Genomic DNA, 23,863 nt, shown 5'->3' on the forward strand with positions numbered 1-23,863 from the left:
TTGTGAGTCAGCAAGCGTTATTTACAAACCACGAAAAATGAGCTCTTGTATTGCTTCTTTATTTGAACAAAGATACATACTTTTTTCCTAGCCTCTTAACACTTTAGGATCAGGATCACCCTTTGATTCATTTAAACCTTTCCATTTATTTCCTAAAAGGCTGCTTGGATTAGCTTTGCTTATGTTTTAAAATAAACTAGAGAGTGAGGGGGGCTTTATATTCTCTTTATTACATTTGTCATTTTCTGTTTTTAAAAGTTTTCATTATATTGTTTGAAGTGTGCCCAAAAATGGCCAGAGGAGCAAAGGGAAAGTATGGAATTATGTCCCATTAAAATGTAGGATCCTCAGAGGTGGTGTAGAAATGAAGTTCTTTTGTAGAAAGGTAATGTCCTTTTAAAATGTCACCAGAAAGTAAAGTCTTCATTTAGTTTCTATGAAAGTAATGTTTTGCACTTGGTCTAAGCAAGCGAAAGTGTCCAGTGAAAAAGTGGTCAAAAGGTGTTAATGATGTGTCAATGCTTTTTATCTAAGCCAAATATAGGCAAAGTGTAAATAGAGATTCACTTATTTGCAACAAATATGGGATATGCAAAACTGTAGTCAATGTGAGCCAGCATCCCTCTTCCCCGATACGGAGTACAAAATGAGGAGCAACTTGCTATTACGTAGATGTACCCAGTAAACTTTACTCAGTGTACAGAGTCTGAAACTATGCTTGTAAAAGTTCCAGAATAAACATATTCCTGAGGGACTTCACTTCTGTATGCAGTTTTTGGTAGTCTACAAAGCGGTGGTAGTCACGTTTAAGGCTGTCATTATGTCGTCAACAAATATATCTAAAAAATAAATGCGATTGTCAGCCCCGTGTGCAATACAAAAGTGATGATGGTGTTTGTAATTTTAACCCCAACCCTAATCCTAACTCTAATAGATCTTCGAAGACACATAGTTCATCAGATAATTCTCTTTAATATCTCTGCTATCACTGTCAGAGAAATGGATTTGCAAATGATTGCATTGCTGTATCAACGTGTCCTGGGCTGGTTCATCAATTGTATTGATATTATACAAAAATGCAAATAAATTGTTTTTGTAGCAGCTCAAAATGTTCATCAAGAGATGACATCACAACTTCCAAAATAGTGTAGAAAAAATTCACTCAACGTATCGTCAGATGTTTTAGGGGATTCATCTTTGTGCTCATATTGGAACTGCGTACATTTTTTCCTTCCACAAATTTTAGTTATCTCTTTGAATTCTGGCTCTCCATCAGTATCTTCACAAAGTTGCTTGGAGGTTTGAATTAAGGACTTATAGCCATAATACTGTACGTTATTTTGATACAAATGTTCTTAAATTGTTTATGGCTATCAAAGCAAGGCAAATATTTTCTTCTGTATTGTGAAGCATCTTGCTGACAGGATTGATATGATTCAGCAAGTCATGCCACAGTACGAGGGAGCATAAAAATTGAAAATCTTTAAGTTTGGTGCAGAAAATTTGGGCCTCATATCTTGTTACTTTATCGAAATTTTCATTGCTAAAAGTATCAGATAAAGCATCCCAAAATTCCTCCAGTTTGATGTTCGACTTTCCCACTGAGTTTCTGAGACAGGTTTCAATGTAAGGGAAGAAATTTGTTATTTAAGAATGCCCAATCTCTTCACTGACTCTGATTTTTTTTTTAATATTTTTTGAACTGTTCCAAAAAAACTAATTGTCTCAAGATTAACTTTGGCAGCATCATTAACCAAATTAAGACTGTGGGCAGTGCATGGTACATAGAGTGCACGTGAGTTTTTGTTTAATATTAACTTCTGAAAGCCAATCTTATTACTTCTCATGTTGGCACTATTGTGATAGCCTTGACCTCTTATATCACCAATGTTCAGATTCCAGTTGTGCAATTTGTTGATAATTGTATTGCACAGCCCCTCTCCACTTGTGTTATCCACTTCTAAGTAGCCTAAAAAGTGATCTTCATTGAGCACAGCATTTCCTTTGCATGTAACATAACGAATAATAACAGTCATTTGTTCGGTGTGACTGGCATCTGGAGTACAGTCCAGTGTTATAGAAAAATATTTGGCTTCTTTATTGAAGACATATTTTTTTCTGTGATTGCCTTGCCCAATAAGTCAATTATTTCATTTTGTATGTCTTTGCTCAGATAATGAATGTGAGCCGAGAAAACAGGAGCACATTTGCCAAAGAGTTCTATTAGTTTCAAAAAGTTTCCATTATTTTTTTGGAAGAGCTTATCAGACGAACCCCTTAGAGGTAGGCATTGAGAAGCAAAATATTTTATTATTTCTATAAGTCTTCTGTTTATGTCTCCCCTCTTTAATAATGTGCCCATCATGCTGTGTTTTCTCCCCTTTTTCATACTGTGCCCACCATGCTGTTTTTCTCCCCTTTATGTCTCCCCTCTTTGTGCCCAGCATGCTCTTTTTTCTCCCCTCTTTCATAATGTGCCCATCATGCTGTTTTTCTCCCCTTTCATACTGTGCCCATCATGTTGTTTTTTTCTTCCCTTTATGTCTCCCCTCTTTCATATTGTGCCCATCATGCTATTTTTTTCTCCCCTCTTTCATACTGTGCTCATCATGGTGTTTTTTCTCCCCTTTATGTCTCCCCTCTTTCATACTGTGCCCATCATGCTATTTTTTTCTCCCCTCTTTCATACTGTGACCACCATGCTGTTTTTTTCTCCCCTTTTCTTACCTTTTTATTGCCTTCTTTCTTATCTTCTGTTTTCTTTTTTTTTTGTTTTCTTCAAGTTCTCTTGTGTCTTGTCCATTGTGGTTCCTCTCTGCGCGCTCCTCACTGCAAATGTCGGGCATAATGACGTTACTTCCGACATTCAGTGTGAACAGAGTAGGGAGGAGGTGAGGGGAGGAGGGCGCTGGCCCATCAGATAAGTATTTATTTTATTTTATATTTTGGGCTGGCTTAGTAGTGGGTGATGGCATCCGAGGGAAGTGCCTATCAGGCTTGGCGCCCCTGCCTTGCTTACTCACTTAACGCATTTCGCCCTGATAGCAGTGTAGCCATTTGTGAGTCAGCAAGCGTTATTTACAAACCACGAAAAATGAGCTCTTGTATTGCTTCTTTATTTGAACAAAGATACATACTTTTTTCCTAGCCTCTTAACACTTTAGGATCAGGATCACCCTTTGATTCATTTAAACCTTTCCATTTATTTCCTAAAAGGCTGCTTGGATTAGCTTTGCTTATGTTTTAAAATAAACTAGAGAGTGAGGGGGGCTTTATATTCTCTTTATTACATTTGTCATTTTCTGTTTTTAAAAGTTTTCATTATATTGTTTGAAGTGTGCCCAAAAATGGCCAGAGGAACAAAGGGAAAGTATGGAATTATGTCCCATTAAAATGTAGGATCCTCAGAGGTGGTGTAGAAATGAAGTTCTTTTGTAGAAAGGTAATGTCCTTTTAAAATGTCACCAGAAAGTAAAGTCTTCATTTAGTTTCTATGAAAGTAATGTTTTGCACTTGGTCTAAGCAAGCGAAAGTGTCCAGTGAAAAAGTGGTCAAAAGGTGTTAATGATGTGTCAATGCTTTTTATCTAAGCCAAATATAGGCAAAGTGTAAATAGAGATTCACTTATTTGCAACAAATATGGGATATGCAAAACTGTAGTCAATGTGAGCCAGCATCCCTCTTCCCCGATACGGAGTACAAAATGAGGAGCAATTTGCTATTACGTAGATGTACCCAGTAAACTTTACTCAGTGTACAGAGTCTGAAACTATGCTTGTAAAAGTTCCAGAATAAACATATAATCCTGAGGGACTTCACTTCTGTATGCAGTTTTTGGTAGTCTACAAAGCGGTGGTAGTCACGTTTAAGGCTGTCATTATGCCGTCAACAAATATATCTACAAAATAAATGCGATTTCCAGCCCCGTGTGCAATACAAAAGTGATGATGGTGTTTGTAATTTTAACCCCGACCCTAATCCTAACTCTAATAGATCTTTGAAGACACATAGTTCATCAGATAATTCTCTTTAATATCTCTGCTATCACTGTCAGAGAAATGGATTTGCAAATGATTGCATTGCTGTATCAACGTATCCTGGGCTAGTTCATCAATTGTATTGATATTATACAAAAATGCAAATAAATTGTTTTTGTAGCAGCTCAAAATGTTCATCAAGAGATGACATCACAACTTCCAAAATAGTGTAGAAAAAATTCACTCAACGTATCGTCAGATGTTTTAGGGGATTCATCTTTGTGCTCATATTGGAACTGCGTACATTTTTTCCTTCCACAAATTTTAGTTATCTCTTTGAATTCTGGCTCTCCATCAGTATCTTCACAAAGTTGCTTGGAGGTTTGAATTAAGGACTTATAGCCATAATACTGTTCGTTATTTTGATACAAATGTTCTTAAATTGTTTATGGCTATCAAAGCAAGGCAAATATTTTCTTCTGTATTGTGAAGCATCTTGCTGACAGGATTGATATGATTCAGCAAGTCATGCCACAGTACGAGGGAGCATAAAAATGGAAAATCTTTACGTTTGGTACAGAAAATTTGGCCCTCATATCTTGTTTCTTTATCGAAATTTTCATTGCTAAAAGTATCAGATAAAGCGTCCAAAAATTCCTCCAGTTTCTGAGTTTCTGAGACAGGTTTTAATGTAAGGGAAGAAATTTGTTATTTAAGAATGCCCAATCTCTTTACTGACTCTGATTTTTTTTTTTAATATTTTTTGAACTGTTCCAAAAAAACTAATTGTCTCAAGATTAACTTTGGCAGCATCATTAACCAAATTAAGACTGTGGGCAGTGCATGGTACATAAAGTGCACGTGGGTTTTTGTTTAATATTAACTTCTGAAAGCCAATCTTATTACTTCGCATGTTGGCACTATTGTGATAGCCTTGACCTCTTATATCACCAATGTTCAGATTCCAGTTGTGCAATTTGTTGATAATTGTATTGCACAGCCCCTCTCCACTTGTGTCATCCACTTCTAAGTAGCCTAAAAAGTGATCTTCATTGAGCACAGCATTTCCTTTGCATGTAACATAACGAATAATAACAGTCATTTGTTCGGTGTGACTGACGTCTGGAGTACAGTCCAGTATTATAGAAAAATATTTGGCTTCTTTATTGAAGACACATTTTTTTCTGTGATTGCCTTGCCAAATAAGTCAATTATTTCATTTTGTATGTCTTTGAGCACATTTGCCAAAGAGTTCTATTAGTTTCAAAAAGTTTCCATTATTTTTTTGGAAGAGCTTATCAGACGAACCCCTTAGAGCTAGGCATTGAGAAGCAAAATATTAGAATATTAAAATATTAGTAAACTTTACTCAGTACAGAGTCTGAAACTATGCTTGTAAAAGTTCCAGAATAAACATATTCCTGAGGGACTTTACTTCTGTATGCAGTTTTTAGTAGTCTACAAAGCGGTGGTAGTCACGTTTAAGGCTGTCATTATGCCGTCAACAAATATATCTACAAAATAAATGCGATTTCCAGCCCAGTGTGGAATACAAAAGTGATGATGGTGTTTGTAATTTTAACCCCAACCCTAATCCTAACTCTAACCCTATGCCTAAAACTAACCCTAACCTTTAAATTAGGTAATCTCATAACTATTATTATTATTATCCTTTATTTGTTAGGCGCCACAAGGTTTCCGCGGCACCGTACAGAGTACAAAACAGTCGACTATACAGGGTGAAACAGTACAAAACAATAAACAAAAATACCAATACTTCAGGAACTCCAGGCTGGCTGATACAAAAAACGGAGCAGAAGAACAGGTAGGGAGACATGAGGGAAGAGGGCCCTGCTCAAGTGAGCTTACATCCTAAGGGAGGGAAAACAGAACAGGCACAGGGGGAGCCAGATGAGGCAAGGGGGAGGGCGAGTTGAGAGCGAATGGCGGGGTTATGTGGATGGTTGGTATGCTTTGAGGAAGAGGTGGGTTTTCAGCGCACATTTGAAGGAGCACAGAGTAGGAGAGAGGCGGATGGAACGAGGGAGTTCATTCCAGTGAAGGGGGGCAGCGCGGGAAAAGTCTTGGATTCTGGAGTGGGAAGAGGTGATAAGAGTTGAGGAGAGGCATCGATCATTGGTCGAGCGCAGGGAGCGGGCAGGAGTGTGAATGGAGAGGAGGCTAGAGATATAAGGGGCAGTAGAGTTGGAGAGAGCCTTGTAAGTGGGGGTGAGGAGTTTGAAAAGGATTCTGTATTTAACTAACGTAAATAGTGGCGTGATTTCCATCAATCGGTATATAACAGAAGGATGTCGGCCATATACATTGTCATTTTTATGGTAAGTCTGCTTTTTATTTCTGTAGGCATTGTGGAAATCTTATTTTGTACATATACTCTTTGACGCCATAATGACAGCCGTAAAATCGTACCCAACCCCTACAAAGCAAGCGTCCTAAATGGTTCACATTATATGAATGTTCATTGCTGAATTAATATTGTAGTAAACTCTGGGTGCCTACAGCAGATGTAATCTACTAAACAAACATTGCATTTATTCAGTGTTTGTGTTTAGGCTGATTGAGGAATAGCTGTTATCACAGCTTCAAGTAGCTATCACATAACTAGATCTTGTGGTTACCATAGGAAAGACTTGCAAAGCTTTGACCTAGATCATAGTATATGACTTAAATCATAGGTCTGCATAAATAGTTACAAGTACTTTTATCAGTAGATCAGTTTCCTTCTTTGCTCTATTGCAAACTGAAGGATTTTGCACTATACATTATTTCTTCGGTTAAGTACATCTTTATAGATATAATTTCTAGAGGCTCCTACTTACAGGAATTTGTAGGGCTACCTTTTGACCATTTCCCCTGTGCTGAACCCACTTCTTGAGAATACAATGTGCCGCTGTCAAATAGCGAGCTGCTGCTAAGAGAGCAGGTTCATACACAGGTCAGCGCTTGATTTGTATTCAAAATCTAACCCCATGAATCAGTTTACTAATGGAAAATGCCAAACGCAATATGGATATAATTTATGGGTCAAAAATGCACACACAAAAAAAAACATATTTCAGCCCATATGCTGAGTCGGACACACCTCAAGATGCTTCCAGTTCTGCATCTGTAGCATATGGGCTAGGTGTACAGCAGGAGTACTTACACGCAGGGCTGCCATCAGAAATTGAGGGGCCTAATACAAATGAAACAGGCAGGGCTCCCCCTCCCTATCACCAACTCACCCCTCACCACCCACTCTCCTGCTGACCCCCACCCCGGTGGATAGCTTAGTTTTTGGTGGAAAATGTAAAAATGTCCAAACTCCTGTCAACTCATGCTGCAGCATATCCAGTGTTCTTAATAGGATGAAAGAGAAAAATGTTTAGGATTTATTTTACAGATTAGTTGACCATCTTCTCACTTACTGGATATAAAATCTTGTATTAGGTCTTTAAAATGAATTTCAGTTTATACCTCACAATTTTCCACCCCCAAAATGTTTGCACCTCCTAGTCAGCTTATTGCATAATCAGGCCCTGATTATCTTAGCGCAATAGCTGCACAGTGACAATGTAGAAACGCAATGAACAATTGGGAACTGATTAAATGTCACATTCTATAAACTCTCAAATATTGTGAAAGGGAATATTAAACAGTGGTATATTGAAAACATTATATTACACATGTTTTGGTTTTCTGTATACACTTGAAACAGGCAAGAAAATCTTGCTGAAAATGCGCATTAGACAAAGCAAGGAAATTAAAAGGTGAAGACCATGTGAACTAGTTGAGGACATCAATAAAATAAAATTCTGCATGTTTCCACTCCAGTCAGAATGAGGTAGTCACGTCAGGTAGCTGATTTCCAGAGGAATCTAACTGAAAGAGATCACAAACCCTAACAATATAAGTTCTTTATATAAGAGAGCTAATAATATATATTAGTAAAAAGATCAAACCTTGACAGAACTTGAAATATTTCACATTGTGTTAACATTTTCTATGCAGCACAGAGCAAGCTATTGTTATTTGTTATCAGCCATTTAAGAGAAAAAGAGGATGACTGCAGAGTCCTCCAGTCAGAAAATTGACAGGAAATTTGTCTATGAAAAGCATTCCCCCCTACAGTGATGATACCGGGTACTCTGGCAGGCCACCCACGGGTGCCTTCCTAAGCCAGGGAAGCCTACCCAGTAGGGTGATTCCAATGGCCAATTTTTTTTTTTCATACTTCTCCAACCCATCATTCATTTCCACTTGGTATACTGACATTGAATCATAAATATTTTTTTATTCAGTGCATATTTTCGACTTGCACAAGATGGTCAAAGTTTGATGTTATACGATTTTCTACAATATCAGGCGTAGTGACTTTCCCAATACACCATTTATGTTAAGAATATGCATTATAAATATTTCTATCAGTGATATATAATTGCAGGAACAAATAGAAGTGAACATTAATAACCTAATGCACTGCAGTCATGTCAATTAGTGATAATATTGGAGATATTCATTGTTATTACTGTGTTTCCCTGAAAACTGGTTGACAAGCTCCCTATTCTGGTTTCAGGACAGAATGTAATAAAGCTGCTCTCAGTTCCAAAACTTCAGGATGGAACCGCAAAATCTATGGCTAAAGCAATTGGGGAAAGCATAGATGAGTGGAGATTGCAGGACAACATCCAAGGGCTATGTTTTGATACCACATCATCTAACACTGGAGTGCAAGGCGGAGTATGTGTCCTGCTGGAGTCTGAGCTTGGCCGACCATTACAAAATTTAGCTTGTCGACATCACATCTCTGAAATAATGCTGGAAAAGGTCTTCAGTATCCATGATGTTTCTAAATCTCCAAACATGGAGCTTTTTCGTCCACTTCCAAGACTTTTGGCCTAGAATCGATCAAGCTTCATTCAGCACAGCAATTGAAGATGAAAAGACATCAGTTGTGGTTCCTCCCTGGAAAGATGACATCATTAAGTTTGCAGTTGCTCATTTGGAGAATTTCCAACCGAGAGATGATTACCATGAGCTATTGGAACTCACCACTGCCCCTTACCCAACTAGCTTAAGGAGCTACAGTCACCTGCATGTCCTGAATTAAAGGCCCATAGAGTTCTTTTCTTAGCTGGAGCTGTAGTTCATTGGTAGAGAACGAAAACTCAAAATTCATGGAAGGTGCAGCTACACTGCATTAATCCTCAGAATGAATATTCCCCCCCCCCTCCCTGGAGTGGCTCCTTATCTATGGTCTAATTTTTACAGAGCTTTCCCCTCTCTGGCCAAACCCATGGTCCTCTCCTTGTTAAACATTGGTCAGTGCTAGACTAGGAGGGCTCGCAGAACCTCCCCTGTTGGACTAGTCTCGGGAGAACAATGAACACTAATTATTTTTCCCCCTCCAGTATCTTGCAACCTGATCCCTACCCATAGCCCCCTAGCTTCACTTTAAGGAGAATGAATAACAACCTCACTGCCATATCACCAATATACCATAAACAATATACATATTTACATTTAGCTACAATGTCCCCTTACCCACATGTAATTAGATACTGCAGTTATACTCTGTTGAGCTGGGGAACAAAAGCAAAAGCTATAAAAAGTACTTGCTATAATCTACATTATGTGAGAAATGAGGAACAGGATGGTTATAGTGTTATTATACTCATTTCGTCACACCTACATCACAACTATCCCAAATATCTTCTGGACTTGTATTGCAGAATAAGGGGGGCATTCAATTGTTAGCGAGTTTGTAATTTTGAGCGAGTAAAGTCTTTTTTTTTTTTTCTTATTTTCGAGTGTGGAAACTTCTCCTGCAATTCTAATCTTTTTTTTTTTTTTTACTGAAACGGTCTTATCGCGCTCCTAATGTTTGTCAATGTTGAAGTATAGGCTGGATGCGAACCCTCAGCGGAAAAAGCTATTCAATTGTTTTTTAACGCTGTGGGTGAAACAGGCAAATCTGCTGTTTCATCTCGCACCTCCTTGGTCTGCTCAAAGTAAAAAAAAATTTTTTAAGTTAAGAAAAATATAAATTAAACTGCAAAAAATAGGTGTAAAAGTTTATTAAAATAACCTGAAAACTGAAAAGTACTATTTTTTTTAAAAAAATAACAGTGTAATACAGGGGGGTAGGGGGGGGTGGTTGTACTAAAACCCCAAGAAATACAGTAAACACCCTCATGTACACCATAGATTTTTATTAAAAACAAAAAAAACAAAATACTCACCACACTCATTTACGCAAAGTCACAACAAATATTTGTACCTTCGAAGAAATGTCCGGCTTGCCCACTGTCCCACAAATATTTGTACCTTTCAAACGTCCATGCTTGGCCAGTGTTCAAGAAATGTTTGTATATGGCAAAAAAATATTTCCTGCTTGCAAAATCTTTAAATCTGCTGTCCGGGGGGGGGGGGGGGGCGCATTGTTGCTTGCAGTGCTGGGGCCCTACTTGATTGCAGTGTGGGGGCCCATTCTCTTGTGCAGTGCTGGGGCCCTTCTTGATTGCAGTGTAGGGGCCCAATGTCATTTGCAGTGCTGGGGCCCAATCTCCTTTGCAGTGCTGGGGCCCTTCTTGATTGCAGTGTAGGGGCCCAATCTCATTTGCAGTGCTGGGGCCCTTCTTGATTGCATTAATTTGCATTCATTTTTTATACTAAAATGACTGCCTTAACCACTCATTTCAAACTCGCTAGAACCAATAATAGAGCGCGAGGGGGTGGATGCAATGTTAACAATTGAATTGAGCGTTTTTTTTAAAAAAACGAGCGCTGGAACAGGAAAAAATGAGCGCAGGATTTTTTTTTTTTCGGGCGCGGGATTTTCACCCGTCTCGCTAACAATTGAATATGCCCCTATAGGTTTATTCGGATACTACTCTGCCTATATTGGAAGGATCCATCTGCTATCCAGGCTTGGTACAAGTTCCAGTACTTCTAATGAGAATTTATCCTATTGGCTTTAAGTCTACCAAAATCTAATACGGAAAATACCTACCTTTGGAGAGTTTTTATGCATTGTTTAATTTGTTGTAATGCACTATGTGGGCGCCCCCTGTCTTTTTGTATTCCATGTACTAGGTCTGACACTTGCAGACAGGTGTTGAACGATCGGGGAGCTGCCTATTACATTTAAGTATTATTTTTTCATTTCAATCTAATTATCACATTATTTAAATAAGTGCTCTGGGTTTAAAGACTATCTGGGTGTTGTAATATTTAAATATTTAAGAAAACAACACATATGACATGGAAATGTGACAGGTTCTTGTTTTACAGAAATATGGCAACGACACTGGCACCCATCACCTTGCCCCTGTCAGGCGCCGTCCCCGCTGTTCCTCCACAAAGCGCCTTGTGCTCACCTGACTGATCTGGCCAGGGTGTCCTGTTGCTAGGCAAAAGGCACGCAGCGTCCCAGGCCGTCCTGGCTGTATAGGGCGCATGCGCGTTGTCTCGTCCCGTTGCTAGGCAATGGGATGTTTCCTGCTCAGCGCTTCTGCCCACCCATCTTCTCCTCCTATCAGCCTGCTGCACCATTAAGGTGCCACAGTATCAGTTCCCCCTGTTCTCCAGCTTTCTTTGTTCCTTTACACATTTAGTTCTGGCCCGGATTCCATTGACTCCTCTCCTGGCTCCTGTTTTCTACCTTGGTATTGACCCCGACTTGCTGACTGTTCTCTGGATTTCTCATGACCTTTGACTGTTTGACTTCTCTTTGAATTTCTCCGTTGTACCGCCTGTCTTTATTGGTTTGATCCAGATCGTTTTGACCTTTCCTTCACCACAGTGGTAGCTATCTAAGTAGAACACGACCTGCTTGCAGTGAAGCCCACACTTCCTTGCGGGGGTCCCTAGTGAACACCAGGGGTATGTTAGATTCCGCACCTCCTAGTTTAGTGGCACTAATACCGTTTGGTGTCTTCAGTGCTCCGGTCTTCCAACCTGACATCCCCATGGGAATGAGGAGGAAGAGGGAGCATCCCTCCCTCAAGCTGAGCCAACTATTTCACCCATGACAGAGGATGAGGCCACCATCCCACCTGTCCCTCAAGCTGAGGACACCACCCCACCTGCCCCACACCAGTCATACATCACATCCGCCTGGAGGAGGATCCCCAACCACTGGAGGATGAACCTAATGCTTAGCACTTCTGCCTTACAGCACTGGGGCCATGAGTTCAATTCCCGACCATGGCCTTATCTGTGTGGAGTTTGTATGTTCTCTCGTGTTTCTGTGGGTTTCCTCCGGGTGTTTCGGTTTCCTTTGCTATCAAATTTGATCCTAGGCTTTGTGTGTGTGTGTGTGTGTGTGTGTGTTAGGGAATTTAGACTGTAAGCTCCAATGGAGCAGGGACTGATGTGATTGAGTTCTCTGTACAGCGCTGTGGAATCAGTGGTGCTATATAAATAGCTGATGATGAGTCCCAGGTAGTTTTTTAGAATTATACCACAAACAACCAAATATCTCATATCTTATGTATTTAAGAATAAGCATTTGTAGTCTAAATTGTATTATAAACTACAGATTGTAGATGCTTCACTTTCACTGCACCAAACCCCACTCACACATTAAGCCTGAACTAAACTTATGCTAAAATAAAGACATGGACACCAGATTTGTTGGCAAAAGAATAGGTAACAGTTTATTTTAAACAAGGCATGGTGGCAAAGAAGGCAAGTTGGGAGTCAGCTACAACTAATAGTGTATGACCATCCGGCACTAACCGCTGGACCGAGGTTATAATCCTTTAAGATTGGCCGGTACTAAATCTGGCATCAGCGTGACTACACCTCCTCTGGATTCACAATGATATGCCCACATGAAACAGGTCAAGGAATCCGACTCACAAAGGTATCAAGAACGAAAGTACTTTCAAGAGGGCAGTGACCTGCAGCCATTCAGCGATCACACGGTATGCATTAGTCACTGACAGGGGCAGGCTGGGCTGTGAATCAGGGGAGCATCTACTCTCCGGGCTGGTCCCATAGTGGGCTACGTTGTGCTGGGTCACAGTGACCACCTGCATTTTTTTTTCCTTTAAAATGTTCCTAATAGGCTGCTGAGTCGAGTCTTGCCCCCCGTGCTAAAATTTGCCAGCCCTCAATAGGTCAATGCCTTCCCACCTAACTGTGCATGCTCTGTATGAATGTAGAAAAAATTATTAGACATTCAAATTTGACAGAGAGAGGGGTTTTCTGCACTGAAAGAGGACCCACAATTCTTGAAAGGAGACTATATACCAGAGCTGAGTGTACACTCCCATAGGATTCCCATTGGCTGGAACCTGCAGTGGACTTAACCCAGAATGGATAATTGCTTGATGTTAGCCCTAACACCTGTGTTTAAGGGCGCTCGGCTTATCGCCTTGCTTTTCATTAATTAATTAATTTAATTAGTTAATTCTCACATCATCTCCCCATACCTTGTAACTTTTAAATTGCCCCTCCTGGAGACAAATGTGTCATACACAGTTGTCAATTCAAAATAAGGCCTCCATTCTATCCTCTCTCCATCCATCCAACCTTACTTGATTGGTAAACACATATGGATTTTTCAAATATTTTTAAAATGTGTTCCACTGCTCTTTGGTTTTATATTTAGGCAACAAATGCCTCACTTACAACATTCATTTGTAAGATATTTTTTTTTACCTAAATTAATGTTCATGAATGACAGAGTTTGTCGTCATTTAGTGTTAGTTTCAGATATCTTAATTGGTGTATGGGCAGCACAGTAGCTTAGTGGATAGCACTTCTGCCTCACAGCACTGGGGTCATGAGTTCGATTCCCAACCACGGCCTTATCTGTGTGGAGTTTGTATGTTCTCCCTGATTTTAGTGAATTCTCTGTACAGCGCTGCGGAATTAGTGGCGCTATATAAATAAATGATGATGATGATAATTTCGTCACAAGAATTACACAACTGCACAACACAAAATGTCACCTTCATTGCTTAATTGGTGTACGGATGCATAATTGAATCCAAAAATGACACAACTGCCTAACACAAAATGACATAGCGTCAATTCTTTAAATGCAACAAGTATGTACTTTAACTGGTTTCCCCATCTGGAAATATTAAGTGTTGCCACATCAGAAGGAATAAATTATTGCCCCACTGGTAATGAAATAGTATGTCACTATACAATATAATAAAATAAAATAAAAATTCCCTTACATATTAGTAATGTAATTTTGCCCACTCATTTATTCCAAAAATAATTTGACTCCAATAAGACAATTAATAATAATTTTTGCACCTCTAAACAAGAAATCATGATTACCCTCATAATTGAAACATGTATTGTGCCTCCTGTTATGTTAATATGGGCCAGCACTGGAAAGTTGATGAGCTTGCTAATCCCATCTGTCCAAAGCAGCGGGTCGATTCTGGGGATTTTCCCAGCAATCTCGAGTGAGTTTGCAAAATCGCAGCTTCATACATATCTCCAGAGCCGTAACTAGGAATTTTAGTGCCCTGGGCGAGGAAGAGCACTGGCGCCCCCCCCCCACACACACACACACTTACCTTGGTAGTTGTAGGTGGTCTCTCCCAGCCGTGACGAAAGCTCAGCATTGCGCCCTGGGATGTCACAGTGCTCTAGTTACAAACCCAATTTGTATAATAAATAAAAACAAAACAATAAAAACACAAACAACTTTCTAACAACAAATAATGTTAGCAATCACAAAACAAGCCTGCACAACCAGCGGCTCATCTCTGTGATGACAGTTCCACAAGTGTATTATGTGGCTGGCTGGATACAGTGTTAACTATGGTTCTCCAGCTTTTGTCGAACGACAGATTCCAGCTTGCCCTCTGGTAGGGCATGTAGTGCTTTGTAGTTCCACAACACTGAAGAGCCAGAGGCACCGATAAAAGTAATTGACTGAAAGCCTACTTACCTTGAAGCTGGTATTCTGTCCTGTCTGCTTCTCCTCTGTAGCTTCTCCGGAGCAGTGCAGGGGAGTGTAGTCCATTCATGTGGGATGCTTTTATCGCTATACAAAGTAAATATGCTATGTAAATTCATTTAGCCACCATGTTGTTCAGAACATTGCGGCTGCAGAATTTTTACAAGAAATATCTGCTGATTTTTCTCACGCCCCCATTGAGGTGTAAGGAAAAGTCAGCTGAGAAATTACCGTAGTAACGGTAAAAATGCACAGCCGCGATGTTCCTCAGAACATAGCAAGTAATTGAATCTGCCACATAATGTACAAAAAAATGATTATAATAAGAAGATTGTGCCTACCTGCCATACTCAAGTTTGTCCGCAGCTCTTCCAATCGGCAGCCACCAGGACTCCATCAACATCAGCAGAAGAGGAGGAAGAAGGTAAGAGGGGAGAAGAAGGGGTAGCTGTGAGGGGCACAGAGAAAAAGTGGGTGTTGGGGTAAATGGTAGAAGGTGAGGAGATGGATAAAACAAAGGGTGGGCAAAGAAACACAAGGGGAGACAGAGTTGCACAAAATTAAACACAGACAAAAAGTGGGGATAAGAGATGCACAGACAGATAAGAGAGATGCACAGACACACATACAAAACTGCAGACAGAGAGGAAAACACAACATGGGACACAGAGTTCAACAAAATTAAAGACAGTTACAAAGTGGGGTAAGAAAGAAAAAGACAGTCACAGAAGACAGAGATGCACAGACATACAAGGGGGGAGCAGAGCAACACATAATAGCAGATAGAGGAAAACACAACAGGGGAGAAGAGACAGGGCTGGGGGACACACAGAGTTCAACAAAGTTAAAGACAGTCACAAAGTGGGGTAAGAAAGAGACAGATACAAAGATACACAGACACAGAAAGGAGGAAAGCAGAGCCACACATACAAAATAGCAGGAAGAGACAGGGGGTGAAAGATAGAGACAGGCAGACAGAAACACTGTGGGAAGTGAGGGGGGAGGGGTGGATACTTACCAACAGCAGACAGCAGGGGAATCGTTGCTGGTATCATGTGACCAGGAGCAGAGAGGTCAGGGGGTGAGCCTGTGCAGTGTGCACATGAAGAGGCCACGCCCCCTATATAATCAGAGTGGTCGCATGCTGCCTCTATACTGGGACAGGCAGCATGCGGCCAAATGTATAGCGATACGGGGAGAGGGGGGGTGGGGGCGATTTTGCTAGGAGACATATCTAGCATCACAGTAAGTGTGGCCGTGGCGCTCCCTTGGCTTTGCGCCCTGGGCAGTCGCACCGGCCGCACACCCCTCGTTACAGCTCTGCATATCTCGACTTGTATTGCTAGAGTGGCAAAAACTTTGGCACTGCAATGTGCAGCGATTTTGGTAATTTATAAAAAAATCACTATACTGGCGATTTTCTCGCACTTTCATACATCAGTGAGTTTAAACTCTTCTGAGAAAAGCAAGGAAAGTGCTAACTCGCAGCTTAATACATTTACCCCCATTGAGTAATATTTATTTCAACCTGTCTTACAAATTGGAAATGTGCTGATATGGGGTGATTTATAGCAAGCACATGTTTGCTATTCCTATTTCCAACAAAATTGTATATAGATTAGTTTTATGAAATTATTAGTTTATAAGGGTTACTTAACTGTCACTTGATTTTGTTCAGGTTGTCCATAGACTGGATGTCACATACAACATGCTAACTAATCTTAAATAGACTTGGCTTGTGTATAATTGTAGTACATATCCATAACACTTCATGAAAAAGATGAACAATATTAAACTCTTTATATACCAGTAGGTTTGCTTAGGGGTTCTTAGTGCTGCATAATTCATTATGTGTGAATGAGAAATCACAGAACAGGAGAATAGCCATGTGTGTCAAGTAAACAGTAAAAGTCAGAGTTGTCAACCGCCATTAAATTTACTCACAGGAGCAAGTGCATTCAGAATTTTGTGTGGCATGTAAATTTTGTAGCACAGAATCTATTTTAAGGGTCCCCTAACTGTCGGATATGCCAGATATACAGTACATTCTAAGGGAAACCAATTATTTTGGTTTGGCAAAATATGGTGTCCATGGTCATTATTCTTTAACTGCCGGGACCACAGTGCGATGCAGGGGCTGCAGTGTATTACAGTGTAATGGTAAATGAGGGCACAGTGTGATGAGAGGGACAGTAATGAGGGGCTGCAGTTTGATGCAGTGGATGAAGTGTGATGCAGGGGGAGCAGCGTGATGTGCGGCGGCACATAGCTTACCCTTCTACTTAACTATAGGTGTATATGCTATGCTAAAAAAATATAGTGCTATGGATTGTTTCAGGGAGAGGGGGCCCAAACTATTATGTTGCCTAGGGCCTCATGAGGTTTAAATCCGACTCTGCCAACATGTACTGAAATGTTCCCGAGTGTTCTTTTGAGACTGGGTCTTCTTTGATAGGCTAGGCAAATTCTGGATCTATTGGATAACATTACACATAACAGAGGCAGTTGGTAACATAGGCAGAAGTATTCAGTGTGTCAGAATTTCTATAAAAAAAAAAAAAAAAAAAAAATTAATGGTGCAGGGTGATTTCTCAGCTAATTTACCAATAAGTCTTTGACAAAAAATAGCGCCAGGATGTCAACTCTGTAGGAATCCTACTCAACATTTCCTCTGCATTTCCTCCTAAACACAAAAATCTAATGATTTTTATCTTTCTGAGAAAGGTTTGTAGAACTGCTGGAAGTCAGAAAATAATGTATCACTTTCAGAGGCATAAATAAATGTTGTATTTTTGTGTTTAGTCCTGCTTTAATAACATTGGAAAATAAGCGAAGAAATAAACGCATAAAAACATTTAAATTATGTACAATATCAAAGCTTTCAGCATATTATATATCATTTTTATAGACACACTTGCTATTTATATAAGTGACACTACTATTCTAATTAATTATGTTGTATGTAAAAAACTCAGAGACGGAATTAGCGGGCTGTGGGCCCTGGTGCAGGGAAGCAGAGAGGAGGGAACAGGGGCCAACAGCTCACTAGTTCTCCATGCATCGGGCCCCATTATCTCCATGGGCCCCAGTGCACCACACCTGCTGCACCAATGGTAGTTCCACCACTCTGTAAACTACAATTCTCTAAAAATAATGGGTCTGATACAGAGTTGAACGCACGCCCTTTGCATAGAGTAAATTGCATGAATTTGCTCTGCACAATCCAAAAAACATGCAAATGCCTACCCCTATGTAGAGATGCACGCTTCCATGCTTGCACCTGTTTTCGACTGAAGAGGCATGATGGGGGAGAGAAAATACATATTACAGTAAAGGTGTGTTCGTAGAATTGTTAACCATTGCAGAGCTGAACGCAGATGCAGAAATATTTTTTACAGTTTATTTGCCGCTGCCTAGGATCTGGTGCAAATATGCTTCTGATTGACTGATTGCAAATTCACCTCTGAAGCTGCCAAGTCCTTTCTTCATTCTTGTGCATATTTTATAGGATTTTGTGTTCGTATTTAAATAAAAAATCTACTTCCACACATATGGTTGAACCGGCTTAAATATGGTTAAACCTGTCCCCCTTTCTCGAATTCAGGCTGTTGTTTTTTTAAAATAATAAAGAAATTCAATAAATTCTGGTGAATTTTTGAAAGTTTGTACCAATTCGATGAACAGAGCATCTCTATATTGCACAGGAGAATGTATATTACACCTTAAAATACTTAAACTGTAATTTTTGACAAAATTGAACATTTCAATATTTTAATTGCCATTTAAACATTTTTGGCATACTTATATTTTTTATTTATTATGCATTTTCTTTATTTTTTATCAAACTCATGACCTCAGCGATGTGAGGCAGAAGTGCTAACCAGTGAGCCACCGTGCACACAAGATCAATCAAATAGAAAACCATTGCTAATAAATGTTATTTTTGGAATTTTTATTATACGATACTTACATACATTAAAAACAAAGTACAGAACATTTTTTTAACAGTGTTCCTTTTAGATACCTTTGCAGCTATGTTGCTCATTTCCTTTAAATATACAAGGTCATAATTACATCAAATAAAAGCACAAAAAGATTTTCTAATAACTTTCATACATTTACATAAAATTCCTTTAGGAATGAAAGTATTTGAGATACAATAAGGTTTTGAATATCAGAGGGCACACAATGTCAGGTTTGGTAACATATAAAGATGCACTTGTGAACATTACAATATATCATATATTTTACACCACAAGAAGGGAGGAGAGATCCTACACTGATCAAGTAATCACAGCAAAGACAGCGCCAGAAACATGCTGTCATTTATGGGCTGGCATAAGTATTTGTAAATACCAGGACAGTGCTGAATTGACCAAATTGTAGGATCTTTCTTATTCAAGACTGCATTCTTTTGAGTTTTTGAAAATTACTGTTTGATTTGACCGGCTTCGCGGGCATTAAATACTGGATTTTTTTCCAAAATTTAGAATTCAGAGGACGAGACCTATCTTCTTCCCACTTAACTCTGTTTCTCATCTTAAGAAGTTGCAGAGATTCCGGTAGCACACTTATCTCATTTAAAGGTGTGAATTCAATCAAAATAACTTTGATCTTCCGTTCCACCATTGCTTTGTGTAACCCACTTTCAAGTTCATACATTGCTTTGCCAGAAGTGTAGTTTTTGCTCAAGACAATGATTAATCTTCTGCTTTTTTCAAGAAGTGAGTGCATGTCATCAACCAAAGCTGTAAAATAGGAACATAAAGAGTTACATAGCTGTTGTGTAGAGTATACTTTTCAATATGTATAATTGTACATATATATGACATCAAATTTGTGGTGCAATTTTGGAAGTATACAGATAAACTGTTATCACAGTCCTGGGTCTCACTGTCAGACTAAATATATTTATCATTTATCTGCACTATGAATTTGCCTACTCAAATGCATTCCCTCCATAGCCCCCCAAAAATATTATTCAGACTTTGTTTAATGCATAATGGACAATAGCCTCATGTTGGCTCAAACCTCACCTCTACTTATGGCTATTATCAAAATAGAAGACATCATAGTCAGTGGTCGAAGAGTGCCCGTATACCATACCGCCACTTCTGCCACTGGGCAGATGCTCTCTCTCCTTCTCTCCCAGCAGTGCGTCTGCACATTACATAGATGTGACAGGCTGCATATTCACCGTATGCATCTTTTGATATATTAACCTTTTTGTTTTCCTCTGTTGCTCCCGTACTCAGCAGCAGAGGAAAGTGAAAGTATGCGTTCCACCTACATTCCATTCACTCTCACCGAGTGAACAGAAACATCAGCAGAAGAAAGAAAAGTTGTGAAGCAAAAGAAGGATAATAAATGAGAGAGAGAAGAAAGCTTCAAGAGCATAGGTAAGTGAAATGGGAGAAGGTGCAGGGAGACATGTGAGAAGGACAGGGGAGAAGATGGTACAAGGAGACATGTGAGAGACACAGGGGAGAAGATGGTACAGGGAGACATGTGAGAGAGAAAAGGGAGAATATGGTACTGGGGGATGTGTGAGAGAGACAGTGGAGAAGATGGTATAGGGGGATGTGTGAGAGAAACAGGGGAGAAGATCATACAGGGGGATGTGTGAGAGAAACAGGGGAGAAGATGGTATAGAGGGATGTGTGACAGAAACAGGGGAGAAGATAGTAAAGGAGGTTAGGTAATAGGAACAATGCAAAAGATGGTGCAGGGGTATAGGTAAAAGCTAAAGTGTGAAGGCAGAGACAGCTTAGGAATGGGAACATCAGGGATGCATCCACCATAAAACACAAGTAGTAATCAAGGATGTAAATGCACAGACACAGATTTTTTTGAGGGGGGAATTATTTGGGCACAGACGGGGCAAGTGTTTTAAAAAAAAAAAGAAAATCATGCTAGCACACTTCATTCACTAATATTTTCCATACACCCACTTCTAAATTCCCACTTCAACCACTGATCATAGTAATAAAATGACTGAATCACATTCTGAAAGATACACTACTCCAATTTATCTTGAAATGGGAGCCATGGATAAGAGAAAGAGCATTGCATTTTTATTTGAACCAACAGTAATTTTTAGAAATTGATATGGAGATGCCCGGTGTCCCTGAGGGCGGGTGGGGGATATGCTAATGTTTATTGTTTTAAATTTGTGTCTGTGGGTTGTTTGTCTTTAATCGAATGGCATTGCCAATATGATTCTATCATGGCAGTTCCGTGTCAACCAGAACTGAGATTGCAAGATGTAACGCTGGCCACAGATGTCGCAATTTGAGGAGCAATTTCAGGAAATTGGCCCCATGTTTCAGCACGTGCCATATGATGATCCGATGGACCTCACAAACCCTAGTGTAATCCACATGTGGGGAAAACTTAACAGTAATCCTGACGCTCAGAGCTCAGTCCAAGTATCTGGAGTGGTTCATGTGGCAGTGTAACTGAGTATAAAATACCCAATAACAGCTTTTACATGCCCTGTTTCTTTGTATATATGCATTTTAAAAGAAGTGTTTTAGTTTCTTGCACTTTAATTTCAAACTTGTTTCTCAGTCGAACCTCTCTGGGCGTCATTTACCAGTCAGAAGCAATGAGGCCACTTAGCTCGATATTTAACATTGTTGAGACTATTTGTCTACTGTGTATGCACACAGGTCTGTGCAAGCCCCCATAGATGTTTTACTTTTGCTTGTTTTTTTAAACAACAAGCTTGGTGTACCTTTTTAATATGAATCTGAAAATCTTCTAGAATGTCCTCCGTTTGAAAATGGGTAAGCAACTCCAAGGCAAAGTCTCTCAGCTGGAACACATTTGCACAGCACTCAAGCTCATTTCCATTACCTGATCTCTGTGTCAGCCTCTCTGCTCATTACATCATATGTCATGTGACTGTGGATGCCATGGTAGTCAAACGACACCTAGATACTGTAAATCATTAATAGCAGCTTGAAGATACAAGTAAGAATAAAATAACAACTTCATGTAGAATGTATAGCACTGCACATGCAAACAAGTTGCACCAGTACTGTGAGATGCACATAGGGCAAGTGTGGCATTTGTGTTTCAAGAGAAAGATCAGTGGCACTCATGTGCAAGTGCGGGACAGTAAAGGCATGGAGAAGCACAATAACCATGGCTCTATGAGCTACATATTTATATAGGATTAGAGCTACGCTGTGTGTGTTTTGTAGGCAAATTTTTTTTGCGCATACACAAAGTAGGTGTAAGTTTTACACTTGTCATGAAAGTACTAACTTGTCATTGAGGGCACATACAAAAAACTTGATGGAGACCCTACCCTGCAATACCTAACAGACTTGAAGGAATTATTGGATGAAGGGTTATATTTGAGAATATTGAACAAAAAGGAACATTCCTATATTTATATTGAACATCCGAGAATACCTGTTTTCTATTTTCTTCCCAAAGTACACAAAGACAAGACCAACCCCCCAGGCTGTCCTATTGTTTCCGGCATCAATAGTATAACTGCCAATCTATCAGGCTACATTGATCACTATTTACAGGATTTGGTCAAAAATCAGCTTAGTTACCTTAATGATACGACATCAATTTTGCGGATTTTGGATAACATCGAATGGAAAAGTTCCTACCACCTTGTTACATGCGATGTTAAATCGCTTTACACCTGCATTAGGCATGCAGAGGGATGTGAACATACCTATCACTATTTGTGTTCTCAATCAGCATTAGAAACAGCTCAGGTGAATTTCATTATGAGTGGCATAGAATTCATACTAGAACACAATTATTTTTGGTACAATGGATCCTTTTATAATCAAGTAACAGGCACCGCTATGGGCACACATTTTGCCCCCAGCTACGCAAACTTATTCGTAGCCAAATAGGAGGATGATTGTATCTGGGAGAACAAATCTATGTATCTTTTCATTGTTTGGAAAAGAATCATAGACAATCTTTTCTTTATTTGGGAGGGAGAAGTATCTATTTTGGAAGAATTTATTCAATACATCAATAGGAACCAACTTAATATGGAGTTTACGGTGGAAAAAAGCCAACAACAGGTGTCTTTCTTGGACTTGACTATTTATATAGAGAATGAGGAAATTAAAACCAAGACCTTCCATAAGGAGGTGGATTGTGACAAATTTGTACCTCCATCGAGTAACCATTTGGGAAGATGGATTTACAACATTCCAGGTAGTCAATTTAGATGCATTAAATGGAATTGTTCTGATATGGAGGTTTTTAACCAACAGAGCGAGGCACTTAAGATGAAATTTCTTGAACAAAATTATGATGCCAGCAAAGTCACAAGAGCTCTGGATGAAGTCAAAACCTTTGATAGGCAAACTTTATTGGAATACAAAGATATTGATATTGATGTTGAGGAAGTTAGTTAGGATGATTACTCAATGCAATAGCAACATAGGTGTTTTCAAATCCATCATTCAAAAACACTGGCATGTGTTGAAGATGGATGAGGACTGCAATAAAATCATCTCAGACAGACCAAGAATAGTCTATAAAAAAGCGAGCAATTTAAAATCCATCCTTACTGCCAGTTGTATTCCACCCATCTTGGGAAATAATGACACTCATTCCTCCAAAGGATTTTTCTTTTGTTTGAATTGTAATGCCTGTAAACATCTTGGCATTAAGACCACAAAATATATAAAAGAGGTGAAATCCAATAGTAATTCACATTGTTTTCAAGTCAAAACACATATAACATGCAACACTGAAGGGGTAATCTATGTATTGGAGTCCCCCTGTGGCCTCCAACACGTAGGGATGACTAAAAGGAAACTGAAACAAAGAATATCCGAGCATATTTATAATATTAAAAGAGGACTCAAAACCCACAGCATATCAGACCATTTTTGCAGAGTGCATAACCAAGATCCTAAAGGTCTTAAATTCAGGGGAGTGGAACATATTAGACCAGATTGGA

At 39.4% G+C, this 23,863-nt stretch overlaps 1 protein-coding gene and 1 long non-coding RNA gene across 5 annotated transcripts in view; both read right to left on the minus strand.

Moving 5' to 3' along the window:
- Positions 1-14,522: 14,522 nt before the first annotated feature.
- Positions 14,523-15,410, minus strand: LOC142140230 (uncharacterized). The gene is made up of 3 exons (XR_012688346.1): positions 15,252-15,410; positions 14,902-14,997; positions 14,523-14,578 (listed from the first exon to the last, which is right to left on the minus strand). It is a non-coding gene; the product is annotated as an uncharacterized LOC142140230 (long non-coding RNA).
- Positions 15,411-18,847: 3,437 nt separating this feature from the next.
- IL18R1 (interleukin 18 receptor 1) overlaps positions 18,848-23,863 on the minus strand; it is a 105,111-nt gene continuing 100,095 nt past the window's right edge. For 2 of the 4 annotated variants that reach the window (XM_075200205.1, XM_075200204.1), the window contains exon 10: positions 18,848-19,658. In XM_075200205.1, coding sequence (XP_075056306.1) covers positions 19,309-19,658 — 350 coding nt within the window. In that variant the 3' untranslated portion in view covers positions 18,848-19,308. Of the gene's footprint in view, positions 19,659-20,883; positions 21,846-23,863 lie in introns of those variants that run through there. The other 2 variants (XR_012688689.1, XM_075200206.1) reach the window with 2 other exon arrangements.

The sequence above is a fragment of the Mixophyes fleayi genome, chromosome 2 (assembly GCF_038048845.1).
Source record: "Mixophyes fleayi isolate aMixFle1 chromosome 2, aMixFle1.hap1, whole genome shotgun sequence".
Lineage (NCBI taxonomy): Eukaryota > Metazoa > Chordata > Amphibia > Anura > Limnodynastidae > Mixophyes > Mixophyes fleayi.